The 17220-nt window shown below is 37.1% G+C and overlaps 1 protein-coding gene across 1 annotated transcript in view; it reads right to left on the bottom strand.

The window, feature by feature from the left end:
• Positions 1 to 12747, bottom strand: part of esrrgb (estrogen-related receptor gamma b) — a 43750-nt gene extending 31003 nt beyond the window's left edge. The window contains exon 1 of the mRNA XM_007552899.2: positions 12254 to 12747. Coding sequence (XP_007552961.1) covers positions 12254 to 12303 — 50 coding nt within the window. The 5' untranslated portion in view covers positions 12304 to 12747. The remainder of the gene's footprint in view (positions 1 to 12253) is intronic.
• Between the last annotated feature and the right edge of the window lie 4473 nt (positions 12748 to 17220).

Raw genomic sequence — 17220 nt, 5'->3', positions numbered from 1 at the left:
TTTAAGGTTATGTATAAATACCAATGTAATCTTTTCTGAAGAGATATACGATGTGTATCACTAAACTGCAGTAGAAAAAAAAAATCTCTCCTTGGCTTTTAACCATCATCAGTCCATCATTCTGTGAGAAATTCATCAGCTGGTTCATCTGAGTTTGATAGATTACGTTACACAACCATTAATGTGCTGGAATGCCAAGCAGAACACCGACAGAGCCCATTCCTCTCAGGCAAAATAGTAACTAACGACCATGTCAACAGATGCTCCATACATCTTGAAAACAATGCCTACAACTGGCCGTCTGCCAGAAGCAAATGAATGAATGAACGAATGAATGAAAGCTTAGAAGGCTGTTAATGGACAGAGAGGTGTTACACTCAGCATTTGGGGGATTGTGGGTAATAGATGACCAAATCAATAGTCCTGGTTATTTTGCCAGCGGATGATGGTGCCAGATTACTGCTGCCTCGGTTGGAAGCACTGACCTGGGAAAACATTTTTGTTTTTCATCTTATTCAGGGTTCCTGAAAGTCTTAATTTAAAATGTTAAATGATATATTTAAGCCTTAAAAGCCCTTAAATATGTCAAGATGTTTCAACCTATGTCCTAAATTACGTAGCTACGTCCTAAATTTATTTGACTGCTCATTTATGGCTTTTTACTCTTCTTAATTTTTTGGCAGGCATTTATATTATCCAATCCATTGTTATTCTACTCAAGGATTTTGTCTGTTATTGTTTTGACAAAACAAGGCTCAGGACATAAAACGACTCTTTGGGGACAGCTATATTTTTTTCTGTGAAAGAAAATATATTATTTTAGTTTATTTAGGAACTTAAAACTCAAATATTCGAGCTATTTTATTCATTACCAGCTTTTTCTCCGCATGAAAATATAGAATAAACAAGACTTGGCTTTAAAACAATGCTTTCAATACTTGAATAAGATCTGACATCAATGACATATTGAGTTAACCACTCCAGAGCCAAAATCACCATTAAGATGAAAAAGTTAAATTTTCTGTGCTTTTTAACCTATTTAGTAAGGTAAAGGTGTGTGTTCACTGCAGGATCCTTTAAGAGGAGACCCTTTAGCTACGCCATTTCCTCTGCGGGAACCAGAGGCATTTTGGTCACCAGAGCTGACCATAGTACCTGCGTGTACCCCCTAAACTCCCCTGGCAGGAAGGGAGACTTACCCTGAGTTATAGATGAAGTTTTGTGGTGGAAGGATGCTAAACATTTCATACGAGTGAAATGTTCTCAACATTTTGTGTCCATTCTCTCTCTCAGTTTACGACAAAAATGATTGGCATTAATTCGCAAACGCACATGAGAAGTTGAGATCTGAGCTTAATTGCCATAGCGTTACATTCAAATGCATTTAGAAATAAATTCGACCTATTGGAAGGATGAATTAAATCGATTAAATGAAGTGCAGACTTCCTCTTTCTCTACGAGAGGGTACACACTCTGGTCAAAGTAACAACAGCAGATGATCATGAGTTATGAACTGATTGTAAGCAGAAGCGGACATGCTGCAGTTTCTGCAATTTCTGCTTATCACGGCTAATGCACCTTTGGGACATGTAACACAGGTTTTGAGTCATAAAAATCAATGGATTGTTTTAAACTGCAACTGGCTGAAGCAAAAACAAATGTGTGAACCAACCCACTTTGCCGTGACTGGTTATTTCTAACATGCATCTCCTGTCATTGGTTATTCGTTATAGTTACTCTGAATTTGAGAGTGTGCATGTGTGGACTGCTGTAGTTCTGTTTTGTTGTAATTTGCATAAAACAACAGATGCATTGTTTTACCATGTAACATTGTTTCATGTGCTATTCTTGATTGAACATATTTAACTGATTAACCTTGGAATCAAAAGCAATTTTAATTCTGTTTGAGAATATTACTGCAGTGAAGCATTCACACCATTTCTTGCGATCACAGCTTCAGGTCACCTCAAAGGTGAATAAACATGAACTTAATTTCTGCATCAGCGAAATTAATTTACAGTTAAAAAATATTTTTAATAAGGTAAGAAGAAACTATGGAAGATTTGAATGTGACTGTGGCAGAACAACTAGTTATAGTTCAACTGCTAAAATAATTTTATTTACTGGAACTTCTGGAGTCAGTGCAGTTTATTTAAGCTGTTGTAGTCATACTTATCATCAAAATTTTGAGTGTTTTGTATTTAGCATTTAAACTGTAACTGACCTGCAGCAATCTAAAGTTAATGCTATTTTGGCCTGATTTATTTTTTTTCAATCACATTATGGACTCAGTTATTTAAAAGAAACTCAAAGAGATGAAAATGAATTGTGTAAAAATAATAAACATAACTATGACTAATACTTAAAGTTTACATCAATAAAGAAATTAAAAAAGAAATTGTAATTTTAATTTAAAATGACAAAGTCTGTCAGTGTATGTGTACAGAATATTCGGTTATAAAATTAGGCCTGAGCTGGAGTTTGACTCTGTCCATGTTTTTATTGCCACATTAAAAATGTCAGCTGGACAGTATACCAAATCACAGTGATCACTTCAATATAGTTGAGTCCCAGAATTGTGATGGCAAAATGTTTACTGGATGCAACACTTAACAGATTGTTATAGGGTTTTTGAATTATATTGTATATTTGGACGTTTGAGTAAACTTTCCCTGTCCTTGATCGTAACACCTGACAAAGATTTATTTGACAAGACTGATGAAAATGTGGCTCAGACTTCAAGAATATCAGGGTCCTTCTTTAAAGAGCAATGCACTTTCATAAATGTTGCTGTTTCTAAAAAGCTGCTTAGAAAGGACCGTTGCATAAATCATTTTGGTCATTTAAACGTGGACAAGTCTTTAAAATCTTGAAGCCAATGTCTGGCCACCTTCTGCAATTTACATGCAAGAAAATTTAGAGGGACCAAACAGACTCTAGGCAATGTTCCCACATCCTGCTTAATCAACGACTGATCGCCACCAATATCATAATTGCAACATTCAGCAGTTGCATATTTTCCTTCATTCTTACAAAAACTCTCATTTGGCTAAGGCAAGGTATATTCTTTTGGTTTCTCTTTTTTTATTTTTCCTAAGTGCTCTTGAGGGTTGCCCCCTGTTTTAGATCTGGTGCTAATGGTAAGGGATGTCCTTTTCCTCTTTGCATTAAGTCACTAAGTCTTCGGGCTCTGACAGCATAGAACTTCTCTTAAGTGCTAACGCACAGAGGATGGAAAGAGGGATGAAGATAGCCTCCCTCCCCTCAAGCCCGGATCGGATCTATCGATTCCTCCGCTTCCTTCCTGTTTAAGATGAGGCATGAGAAAATAACCCCCCCTCTTACGGATCCCAGACGTTCCTTATGCATTTTTAATTAGTCAGGACTGTTAACATAGTGCGAGATGGAGCGATACAACATTTCGTCTTCAACATGAGGCCATTGTGGTTTATAAAAAATTCACAGCGCTCGTGTTAAATCTTGTTGAAAATCAGCATGTGCTTACAGTCAGTTTGGAGGGCAGATTTTTTTCCCGTCAGAGGGAGGTGCAGAAAGCGGCGTGGTAACAGTTAATACATCATCACAGCTAGATATGGGGGGGAATCCCTATGGAATAGTACATTGTGGCGTTGGTAAAAAGTAGTTCATTCCACACTTAGCACACAGCAACGCTGGGGAGATGTTTTTTGTTACGTTTAATGGAAATTTCTAATGGGTCCTTTCAGATCTGTCCAAATGAAATAATGGCACGAACCACCGATTCGCACAGACAGAAATAGGTACGTAGTTTCATAATTTGGTTTTCTTCCCCTTATTATAAAGAGACATGGAGTTCTTAAAGTGTAGGCTGACCCTCCTCGGTGTGTCCCTTGGCAAAACACACACACACACACACACACACTATCTCAAACGCCTTGCACCTAATATCTAATAGGTTAGTGTGTGCTCCGCTGCGCAGAAAAATGGTACAAACAGAGCAGACAAGCAGGACTCATCAGACAGACGTGAAGGTCACCTGCCTTCTCTGTTCTGCTGCTGTGAGACGGTCCCACTGTGGACGCAGCAGACACGGGTTTCCGTCTGTCCATCACACGGCAAGAATGAGACTTCACTACTTACAGAAAACCACTGAGCCGTCCAGACGGCTTAAAGTTAGCAACACGAGTCAGCTGTGATTTCTTTATCCAGCCTGAAAATGCCTCGGCGGAGCACTTTACAAAAAACTCTAATGTTTGCATATGTCAATTATAACCCAATCTAATTCTGCAACTGTCGATAATAAATTTACATCCAGAACCAAAACATGCATGTTTGAAAGAATCCTCAGCACGCCTTTATTGTAGGTATCCTAATCTTACATTTCCTCACCAAGGGAACGCATGAGTGTTAAACTTGGGGTTAAGCTTGTTGCAAGCAGTGCAGCGTAAATCTCTGTGCAGAACATACAGCCAAACATGGAAGAACACAGAAGGACAGAAGCAAGGAGCCATGCATGAAATTAGTTCATTAATCTTTCCATGATAGGCCGTCCTTGTTTGGGGCAAACTCTATCAGCTTTAAACTGAGTGGCCCGAACCACAAAACACATAGATTACGCCGTTAGTCCATGGTATCAGTGTGTCCGGGAAATGAATGGTCACGCGTGGCGAAAGGCGGGAAGGGTGGCTGTGCATGTCGTCCGGGGAGTTAAGCAGGAGCAACAACACACAAGGGGTGATGCGGGTATTCGCATCATAAATCAAGGTCATCAAAAAAATACATATAGGCGCTCACACATAAAAGTAAAAAGGTCATGAATGGGAGAGAAAATATTTTCTTGTCTTTACCAAACAGTCTAAATCTCCTTTAACAGAGGAAAAAGATATCATAGAATAAAACACAATTTTATTTATAATATAAATTACATAGGTATGAGCTTGAACTATTACAGAATAAAGCATTTAGCTGAAGTGAAAGGATCAAATTTATAGTTATTGATAAGAAGCACAGAATTATATCCATAAGACGCCAAGATCAGTCAGAAAAACGGAATCAGAATTACAGTTTAGCTCAAAGTATTCACACCCCTTGCAGTTTTACATTTACAATTATGTTCATCTAATCCATAAGTTTCTCTCTGAAGGAAATGAGATAAACCTTTCTCTAAATATAATAAAGTAATGTAAAAGAAATATATTTAAAAAAATCTGTTTCATTTACATCTTACCATATAGCGGCATGTCAAAAGATAGTTGAACATTTTTTTGATGAGCCATCAAACCTTTTATATAATTGCTGACCTGCTTTTATTGCATTTTTTTGACCAGGCATACGTTTTTGTGACATTTATGGTTGAATTTTTAGCTTCCTCCACAGATGACTGGGCCACACCAAAACGTTTATGTTATTTTCAGTTAGAAAAAGACATGTTGGTAAATAAAGCAGAAACTTTCAACCTAAATCTGCCAGAGGTAGGATTTTTTATTTTATTTTTATTTTTGGGGGGTTTAACCGTACACCTAATAATTGAAAAACCAAATGTTCTGCTAAAAAGAAATGGTTTTAGCAAATATGGAGACTCTGTGTGTCTCCATATTTGAACTTGAGAATGAGAGCTTGTATCAAATCGGAGACAGTAAGCCAGTGAAGGAAGTGACAAAATGGTTTGATGCTTTTGTGTTTTCACTCTCATCAGGATTCTTGCTGCAGAGTTTTGCTTGTATTGGAGTTTCACAATGAGTGTGTTGCAGCAGCCGGGAGGCAAAGCTGTGGATGGATGTGGTTTCCTAAACTTAGGTTATGCACACTACATTTAATTGTATTTAAATTTAACATTACTATAAAAAGAAAGTGTAACTTTGTAAGATTTTTTGAAAATTTTAGCATATTTTTCTGAATTTTTCATTTTCGTTTAATGCAGGAGACCTTCGTGGAGTCTGTTGTTTATGATTTTCATTACTTTGAGCTGTTGAGAAGTTATTTTATGTTTTTTTTTTTTTCATCTTAAACCCTGTACTATTTATTTACAGTGACTGTGTTAAAGGCTGTACTGAATGAGCACCTTTCTTTATTTAAGCTCTGCTCCTCAGTGTCTATTTTTATGCTTTCAGAGGGAAAATATTTGCTTGCTACTTTGACGCGAGTCTTTTTTCCAGCACAACTTTACGCCAAGAAAAGTTTTCCTGTCGGGAAAATGAAGGTGCTGAATCTCTCATTCTGACATTTTTGGGGAGCTAAAATTGTTTCATGGAAAACAAACTAGCATAAAAGAAAATATGTTTTTGCACTTTTTAACAAAACAAAAGGCAAATATTTATTTATAAGGAAAATACATCCCTGGATCTTCGTAGTGTATTGTATTTACACCTGGAAGTGCATGGAGAGTTGGTAAATTTGAAGGTGTTATTTATTATTGTTCTGTTCACTAATATTTTCACTTCTATTTGTTGGAAAATTTCTGAATACGTCCATCAAGTCTTCATATATCAGAAGGAAAAATACAGATTTATTTAAAGCACATTTATTTGTACCAATTTTACAAGAACTACTTTCCTTACTTTTTCACTCTGATTTTTTCCCCCCTAATTAACAATACAATTCTCACTCTCTTCTTTACCAGACAGCAATGGAAACCTCATTTAAGCTATAATCATGATGATTCTTCCATTAACAGCCCACCTGGGCAAACTCTTTTTTTTTTCCTGTCGCTCTACAAACAATCAAACACAACACACACCCTGACAGCAAGAAAAGCATAAAACAGCAAACATGCTTTATTAGAAACATTAGGGACTGAAATCAGAGAAAGATAATATTTTTCTGCTAATAGAGAATTTCAGTCTTCTTTTCCTAAGGGCTAATATAAATAACAGAGAGGAAAGAGTTTTAAATTCAACAGAAAATAAGAGAATTACAAAATGACTCCTGAAATATGCATCAATCTAATCTAATCATCATGTGAATTTTGTTGAAGTCTAAAGAATTGTTGTAAAGTGCATGTTTGATGCATTTATAGAGTAAAAATAGTGGAAGTTTTTAGTTTTCATACAGGCAATGAGTAGGAATTTTATTTTCACGATTTGACCTGGAGATTAAAGGAAAAGTGATCTTGGACCAATTAATTACAAACAAATACTGTTAAGATCTAAATTTTAAATGTTAATTTGATCTAGATAAATACTTAAAAAACACCAATACACTTCAAAATTCATTAAAACATTAGTCACCTGCAGAGTATATTTCCATACATGTCTTGTATACAACATGGGAATGGGCTATTCTTATTGTCTGGACTTGTAACTAAGCTGTTGAATATTTGTTTGAGGCACAGTTGCCACATTGTATCCATTTGTTTTGCCATGTGCACCTTCACGCCCCCAGGGCTATGCTGCCCTGGGTAGAAACCTGTCACAACATGGAGCTGCACAGATTGACTTGCTAGAATAAAAGAAAAAAAAAAAAAGGACCTTTAAGTTTCGGTCTAATTCTCTCACTTTCAAAGTTACTATTTTCCTTCCAAGTTCCTAAGTCCCAGCGGTAGGTTTATACCGCATTAGTGTACTTTAATTTTCTGCGTCCCCAACGCAAACACTCACATGCACGAACACGTAGTGCACAGAACTTCCAGCATATGGCCTCCTCAATGTCACAGCCACGAGGAGAGATTGCATAGATTTCCCACATGGATGATGTCTCCTTACCTGGAGTATCAACCCCCCATCTACATACACATCCAACCACCTCGAGGAAATTGCTCTCTCTGCAAAGTCAAACACATCCCTAACTGCCTTTTAAAAAGAGACAGAAAACAGAGGTTGCAGGGGTGGCGGTGGAGGGAGGGGGGGCAAGGGGGAATAAACGACCAGAGACTTAAGCCGTCATTGGGAATCAGAGGAGGACTCATGTGGGACAGTTACGATATTGATTTCATAAATAAACAGAGATGGCCATCGATCCTAATGTTATTTTGCATTTCAATTACTGCCCAGAAACATAACCTTCAAACGTCTGCTTCTCCACAGTAATAACATCCACTGATAATCACAACCGAGTCTTGTTTGGCACAAATTGGCTTTTCTCTCACCCCTCCTTCCCTTCCAGCTTTCCCCTTTTTTCCTTCTTCTTTTTCTTCTTCTTCTTCTTCTCAAATGTGTAAATGACACAACTTTGCATTTGCCTAATGGTATTAGGGCATGGGCTGAATTTCAAGCGTGACTCGAGCTCATACAGTAAGCGCTCCGGTCAATTGACACAATGCAAATGAAGGTGGTGAAGAGGAATTAAGTTCACAATGTGAGACCTCGCAAAGCTACAATGAGGCCCATTAAATTAAACATCTCGCCTGAGTTGCGCTTCATGATTAGACAAACTGCTTCATCTCTTCTCTGTGTCTGTGTGCTAATTTCATTTGATCAATAAAACAAACTCCTTCTAAGAAGTCCTCTCTGAGCAATATTGTTCAGGTTTGCACTGGGGAGTCATTGCAAAAAAATAAAAAATAAATAAAAAATGCGTAAAAACAAAAAAGAGGTGGCGGCATCCATCTACATCCTCATGAATTCAGAGTCCTTGACAAGCTGCCTAAAGGATATATCTATATCAGGGGTGGGTCATGACATGTAATGAAGTTATTTTGCCTCTTATACCATCACTGTGAACCAATAGAGCTTGGCTGTAGCCGCATGTTGAGCCATTAATAAACAAGCTGGCTGTGAAGAAAATACAGCACAAAGATTAAAAGGATTTTTATTATTATTATTATTATTATTATTATTATTATTATTATTTAAATTCTGGCCTTTTCTTTTCTGAATTCATGAAAATTAAATGCCGATTGATGGCAGCAGGAAGCGTTCAGATCATTTTTGTCCACACACGGTAAGCGCAGTAGAGTCACCCTGTCCTCCATCCTAATTAGTTTTACTTTGAAATTAACTTTAATTTCCTTTTTTTTTTCATGGTATACCTACATTTTCAGTAGTTGTTATAAGCTTTATTAAAAATGCAGAAATACAATTTGGCTTTGGTTATTTATTTTTTAATTTTTTTGCATTTCTTTCAAGGTTATTATTTCTATGTTAAAAGAGAGACTTCACCGTGTTTCTGCATTAGGGCTCAAAACTGCACTGTAAAGCATTTGGTTATAGAGAAGTGAGTTAAAACCTTAACCATTCTCTGAAGAGATGAATCACATTCAAAGACACTTCATCGTATAGTTTCCTCTTTACATTTACTTTTAATTGAAGAAAAAAAACAACAGAAAAATCACTTATTGTGTACCTGTCTTTATTTTTGCCTGATTTTAAGTCCAACCATGTTCATAAAGGTAAATTCATATGTTTTCATTTTACTGACATGCATGTTCTGACTTAAAGTGATATTCTGAGTAGCTCAGTCAAACTCCTGACTTGATTCTGAGAAAAAAAAAAATCTGGGGAGGGAACTAAAGTTTAGGGTGATGGTTAAGAGGCCTTCTGACCACAGAAACTTGAAGATAAATCACCAAAGTCTCAGTAGAAACTTGAAAAAAAGATGGCCAGTGTTTATTAGAATAGTTTGATTGCCAATAAATCTTGACTTCTTGGTTGAATGAAAATTATTTTACTCTTTTAACTGTCAGCAGTATGAATATTTTTGGGCTTAACTTTTCAGGTAACATTAAAGCAAAGCCGCTAAGCTGTTAGACAGCTTCCTGCATCAAGAGGTTAAAATACAGACTTGTTGTTTAGATTGTTCTAACATTGCTGCTAGGGATTTTTTAGTTATATATAATATATATAATTATTGCAGAAAAAAAGTACTTATGAAACGGTAAAAGATGCTCTAATATCCATAATTATTTTCTATGATAATCAGCCATGAATTGTACCAATAAGACTAATTTCTCCATCTCTTTCATCTTGGCAACCCAGTGAATTCACCGTTTTCCCTCATAGCAACAATAGGAAATATTTGGCTGCAGTTTTTCATGTCAGAAAAGCAAAAAGTCATGTGTCCTGCTAATCGGGCAAGAAGAATGTGATAAAGTTGACTGAAATCCACTGTCTTAGCTTTCTTATATTGCACTAAAAGTTTACATGAATTGAAATGTTTTTTTTTTCTATTCATTCCACTTTCAGCGGGAAGAACGAACAACATTATAAATGCTTGTTTTAACAGACACTGTCAGGTGTCTTTACAGCCAAATTTAGATCAGGTCGGAGTGCGACGCTTTGGTCCATTATGTATTTGCATGCACATATTCATGTGTGTAATTGTGATCGAGTAAAGATGTTTGAACGCTTAAACATTCCAGTTTGTGAACGGAAACTGAGGTGAGACATCTGGGCCAAAAGGAAATAATGTGAGCAAGGAGAGCGGTAAAAACTGGAAGGACTGCTCTTCAGTTGAAATGAAGCTCACAAATGTCTTTTTTTTATTTTAAACAATTGAAAGTTAAAAGTTTCACATAAAATAAGCAGAAAGTGCTCAGCACTGAGGGAACGTATTGATTGTGAACTGAAACGTGAAGGGAGTTACTTCAGTTATTCCCATCAAGCTCTGATGCACTTCTTATTTGCTGTTCCACTGTTTCTGCAGAATATTTTATTTTTATCAATTAAAAAAAAAACAACAAGTTAATATAAGTTCAGTTAAGGAGCAGTGGAGGAACATGCTTGTTTAATTAGTAGAGCCTACAGTAAGTATGAGAGCTGGACCGCCATCAGAGCTCTCACCTCCGGCTACTAGGCAGGTCGTCTTACCAAAAGTTCTCGGCTGGGATTAATGGCACTCTGCAGAGCCAAACTGATCCCAGCACAGCTCTGTGTGTGTGTGTGTGTGTGTGTGTGTGTTGCTTGTCGTGCAGACTTTTTGTTTGCAAAAAGTTGAGCAGCTACACCACCTTCAAGTGCCGGTGGTGAAAAATGTTGAACAACGCAAATGTCATGGCAAAAGTTTAATTTACTGCTTTAGAAAAGCATAAGAAGAATACATGTTGTGGAAGTGAGTAATGCCAAGCACACACACACATACACACGCAACCAGATTAAACAATAGAACATGGTCAGAGCAAATTATAAAGTATAAATAGTGTTTTTTCTCATTTATATATTTGTTTTCACTTGGAACACATGTGCAGCAATTCATATGAACTTACATTTGTTAAAATGATCAAATAAATCACAAAACAAAACTATAAAAGTCTAAAAAAAAAGTTGCAACTGACCAGTTTTATTAATATTGTGAGTGCAAAAGTTTATCTTCCCTTCCTTGAGTAAACTACACCTTACATGACTTTGCTGACTGAATTAAGTCCAACACAACAGTACTGCAGAAAATATATGTTTTGCTAATGCTGTCAACAGTTTATTGTTTTTAAAAACATTTTTAAGTCCTAGAATGACAATGACAGTGTTTAGATGTACACTGATTATACTTTACTGCAAAGTAAATCAGCAAAAGCACCAAATATTCAACTTTTTAAAAATGAATCCAAAGAAATTTCTCCGAAACAAGCAGCTCTTTGTGAATAAAATAACACCTGGTCATTTTTTTGTGTCATAGTATGATTAGAATAATAGAAACAATTGTAAGTCAATTTTAGAGCCAAAAAATATCGTTTTGATTTTTCTTTTCTTTTTTTCTTTTTTTTTGCTGAGAAAGCTTGTCTCTGTGTGTAACAACATTAAATACTTAAGACAGTTTCAAATAGGAAACATGGTGTCTGATGTGGTCAGTTTTAAACTGAATGCAGAAGTGAGCAGCAGTTTTAAACTTACATTATCTCTATATTTTTTATGAAGGTTATTTAATTCAGGATGTTCTATAAATCCTAAACAACACAAAACCGTCAATCCTGGCTTTTTTATCAGAGCAGCCAAAAAAAAAGAAAAAAAAAAGAAAAAGCCCTGCAGAAACTTTTCTAGGTTTTCCAAACTTATAGTTAGTTTTAACTGTCTGTCCTCCGAGCTTATGTAAGACTACATGTTTACACTGTAAAATTATATTCAATAAATGCTCTGAAATGTTGCGTCCTGAAGCCGAGCTGGACCGTTCTGGTGCAGCCGTGCATCCTGGACTCCCTGCAGGCTTTGCTGCTGTAGTTGGGATTTATGACATCAGATGTCCCATGCAGAGACGTCCTCCCCTGTCGGAATGCTTACTTTAGGTACCAAGTTTCTTTTCTTTTTTTTTTCCCTTCTGTCTTGTAAGTGACAGTTTTGATGTTTACATTGTTGAAAAGTACTGACACAAAGAGCAAAGGACAGAAAGATGAGTAAAGAGGAACACTCACTGGTTGTGGTAGCAGAGGGGATCTGGGATGCACAGTTCAGAAACATCCATCAGTCCACATTAAGCATTCCAGGTGTTGCAGTAAAAAAACAAACAAAAAACAAACAAAAAAAAAAACAATGAATGAAGAACAACAGGACGAACAGCTGGAGAAAAGCTGGAAGAGGAGATCAACTCCTCATATTGTCACAAATTAGGGTCTCGCCTCGCTCCTTTCTCCAACTCTCTCAAAGTAGCAAATGAAAAAGGAAATAAACCTTCTTCCTTGGGTCACACAAAACTCCAGTCTGAGCAAGTGCTGAGCGTTCAAGATTGCTGAAAAGGAGGAAAAAAAAGTGAAGAAAAACAGGAAAAAAGCAAATGCAAAGAAAGGAGAGGGAACTGGGACTCAAGGAGGAGAGACGGATGGAGAGACAGAGAGAATAAAAAGATGAAGAGACAGATGGATGGAGAGCAGCAGCAGCAGAGAGAGAAGAAAGCGTGCTCTCTGGCTGAGTAAAGTGAGTGAAGCGACTGGGTCTCCATTGAAGACGATGGGGCTCTTTAAGACGGGGAAGGAGTGGTTGGGGTGCGCAGAGCTGAGGGTTATTGGTCGGTTTGGGGAAGGATGTCCTGGAAGCGGCCAATGGGAGTGAACGATTACAGGACTGAGAAGGGCTAGTGGACAACCAGTCTGTGTCCATTCACAAGGGAGCAAAACATGGGCAAAACATGGGCAGACCCCCTTAAAATAGATAGATAGATAGATAGATAGATAGATAGATAGATAGATAGATAGATAGATAGATAGATAGATAGATAGATAGATNATAGATAGATAGATAGATAGATAGATAGATAGATAGATAGATAGATAGATAGATAGATAGATAGATAGATAGATAGATAGATAGATAGATAGATAGATTTCAGTGTTTACACATTGCAGGGATAAGCATGTTCACTGAGGCTGACTTACAGGTCTGTTTACTCGGCTTTCGAGGGCTCAGAGTCAGCTTATAGAGTTAAACTGTTCCCTTTAGTCTTTTATCCTCTCCACCACCGGTCTGGCTTTTCCACCGCCTGCCCTCGTTTGAAGCAGCAACAGCTGCTTCCCACGGCACTTCTGCGATCTGTGCAGGGGTGAACGATCCGCCAAGCCTGCAAGAGGCAGGATTCCCAAATAAATAGTGATAACAGCCTCTGAGAAGCTGACAGCACAGAAGTTTGAGTGGATGTTTACGGCGGCTGTGTGGCGCGGCGGCCATCAGAGGGAAGCCAAAGCTCCGTGGCCCAATCCTCCCAACCCACTTCATCAACCCACATTTTCCTGATCGATGCAAAACCCATCACACGCTCTTATTGATTACGGTGTGCCTGTGTCACCAGAAGCCTGAGGACAGACTCTGTTTCCCTTCAGTCTTTTAAATAATAATAAAAAAAAAACTAATAAAAAAAGGGAATTATGAATTTGAATGTTTTCTTTTCATGTCACTCCGTATCAGAGTCACTGGACCAAAGGGCGATTGCTTTAATGACAGAACCGTGCAGTCTGAAATAAAACATGATCAATATTTTGGCATTCAGTGTACTTTCCTGCAGTAGAAAACGCAAAATATTCCTGCTGATCTGATTAAGACATCCAGACATAATCAATACAGGAGATGTGTTTATGTTTTTAATGAGGCAGAGGAAACAGGACTGATGTTCAGTGGACATGTATGGCTTCAGATCAGGACTGGACAAAGGAAAAGATCTCGTTTAAATGAGTTTGTATGCCGTTTCCTAGATTAAACTATATGCACACTTATCTACAGCCTGAAAAGCTGAACTCCTCCTTATCTGAACTACAACTTATTGATGGGAATTGACTTAGAAGATTTAGAAATTCACTGACCAAAAAAAGAAGTGAATAAAAAGTTAAATAAAAATAAAAAAATGATATGCATTGGCCTGAACAAATAAACGATGTTTGCTTACAGTATAAAAATAAGCAACAACTACTATAGTAATAAATTTAGCAGCCTTCCTTTTTGCACATTTGTGTATGTTTTTCTTATTTTTATTTGCTCCCCTCTCCTTCCGGCTCACCACATTGATTTCCGTATGTCTGTGAGATGTTGCTTGATATTTTACAGTAAATTCGCTGAGCCTAAAATGCACCTATCATTTGAAGAAACAGTCAAATCTGCATGTAAGCAGTTTTTGCTGCGTTGGACAGCAACCGGTGTGTGCATGTGGAGTTTGTAGTTTGCTCTCATTTCTCTGTTTCTCATTGTCAGCTAAGTATTCCCTCGATCTCCGGTGTCTCCCAGTGCCTAGAACATAGTCTTAATTTAGCAGAAAACAGCTGAACAAAGGAATTTAATAAATGTAAAGTACAATGGGAACCTTTGAGAAACTAAACTAGGTCAGACGGCGATGAGATTTTACAGCCTGTTGAATCAAAAGCTTGGTGTAAAGTGCAACAATCAATAAGTAGTAAATACATAAAATGTTGGAGTCAGGAATATCATCTCCTGCTGCGTTGCTTTTATGTAATTGAGTTTCTCAAACAAGAAAAAGATTTTTTTTTCTTCCTTGTGACTGCAGAAATGTTTAAAACAGATGCACCTTCTTTGTTTTCCTACATATTATTTAAAAAGTTAATTTAAACTAATACAAATCTATAGCTCAACAGTAAATTAAAGCAAATATCTGGGTCCTAAAATAATTTCTTACATCTTTATTACTTAGTTGCGACAAATGATCAAGATAAACAAATAGAAAAAATATGCCACTTGGAGCACAAGCCTGACAATATATATTACGGAGAATAAGCTGCCAAAAAAATGATTTTAAAAGTCCAGCTCCACCTCTGCGACCCGTTAAATCAACAAACTCTTGTTGAGCCTTTATCAAGGTAACACAAGTGGCACAGAAACATGATTTACACACTTTGCTCTCGCTGCCACACACTTGTTTGGCTCGTCTGCCGGAGGAGTGTGGAGAGGGATAATTGCTATAGCCACAGGGCTCCATTAATCAGCTGGGTGCAATTGTTGGGGTTTTGTTACATTCCACCCCACCTCTCTCTTTCTCTCTCTCTCTCTCTCTCTTTTTCTCTCTCTCTGCCGGGCTATTCCGTATAGCGAAGCCACCAGAACAGGAGCTGGAGCAGCCTGTGTGGAGGACCGCTGCAAACTCACGCTGGGTTAATAAATGCTATTAGCCTCTATCTCTTGCCTCTTAATTTCTCATTTCACCAAGGAGCGTTAAAACACAGCTACAAGAGCAGCAGAGTTAATCAGAGGACGGTGGCAAGGCTGGGATGTCTTGATTGAGAGAGCTGGATTCACACAAAGAGGCAGAGGAGCTGGTGCTCACACCTCTGGTCATATTTGTGGACATGTTTCTTTTGTGCAACGCTGCATCACTGGGGTCAAATATCACTCCATATTTTATCAATAAGTACAGCTAAATATATTGTGTTGCATCTTTTACAGTTTTAAAACATGGACTCAGATTTTCAGACATTTATTTTAGTCTCATAAAACAAGATCTTAGGTACTTTTGATAATACGATTTAAAATATATTGTGTTGAACCACAATTGCCGGTCTTGTCTCCACATTGTCCGCTTTCGGTTCTGTTAAATGTAGTCACCAAATGCTGCTCATACTGTATATTTTTTATTATTTTTAAGGTATTTCTCTAACCTTAAGCCTCTGAAAGTCATAACGCTGATTCTGACATAAACAGCAAGCTGTTTACAGCTTTATGATGCTTCTGCGTACATAGCACGGGTTGCTGCTGCTTCGAGCGCCACAGAGAAAACAGGTTGTCCAGTGTGAAAGGTGCAGCTTTCTCCAGATGTGTTTAGCATCAGGCACAACTCAGCCAAAAATTAAGTAGATATTGATGACGGGGTGGTGCAGTGCTCGTGAAACGTTAATAAAGAAGAGTTTGTCATACTTCTATGGATGCTGAATGTAAGAAAAACATAGCAATGTGATATTTTTAAGGTTTTTAAAGACTTAATTTTCGATTAAAAGTGTTCAAAACTGCCATTTGGCTTGCTTGTGTAACTCACAATCGGTTGGGCTTTTAGCTTGGTTTGCTTATGTTGTTCCATCTCATGTTTCATTTATTTCTGTCTCCTGATGTCTGATGTTACTTTTCCCTCAGTGCCGGTTTTCAACCCCCTACACCTGTTTTCCAGCTGCTCATTTACTCACCTGTATTGCATCATGTAATCAGTATAGAGAAGCATAAATGCTTGTCAGGTTCAAAACGTCAGAGTCTCCTGCTGTTCTGATTCTGGTTTCATGGCTGGTCCTGTCAAAAAATAAGAAAAGAAAAATGCAAAAATACAAAATTTGCAAATATAAAGATGTTTGAATTGTTTTAATGTACCTCTGGAAATATGAATTAGGCACTCCACCATCACAAGCAGGTACTGCTAATGGCTTCAAAAAATGTTAGCTTTTTTTTTATATCTAAAAATGTAGCGATAATATTTAGCTTGCTTTTAAAAGCATACAAATCAAAAAAAAGGGGAGAATTGTTTTCTTAAGAAATGGGCAGTAAATGAGTTAAGTACATGTCTCAAAGAATCAAAAATCTAATTTCCTTCTCTATTAATTCAGATAAAATAAAAACTTCAACATGTAGTTGGCAGGTTTTATCCAGCTTTTTACATGTGACAATGCAAACTGTCAGGTGTATCACCCTTCTTTCCGGAAAAGTTGCCATAGAAAATGTTCTGTAGATTTTTATGTTCATCTATTAATAATCCCAGTGAAGCCCAATGTAAAGGTGCTCATCATAACGTCAAACAATCAGTTTATGACAAGATTGAGTTCCCTTCTTATTGTATTTTGCATGGTTCATCCTGTACAAAAAAAAATCAGCTGAATATTAATTACGGTGCTTTAAAAAAAAAAAAAAAAAAAAAACCTGCTTTAAAAAATTCCCAAACATGCACAGATGCAAAGCACCACTAAAATCT

This window comes from Poecilia formosa, unplaced genomic scaffold (assembly GCF_000485575.1).
Source record: "Poecilia formosa unplaced genomic scaffold, Poecilia_formosa-5.1.2 Scaffold53, whole genome shotgun sequence".
Lineage (NCBI taxonomy): Eukaryota > Metazoa > Chordata > Actinopteri > Cyprinodontiformes > Poeciliidae > Poecilia > Poecilia formosa.
This window is presented reverse-complemented; position numbering and strand designations above follow the sequence as displayed.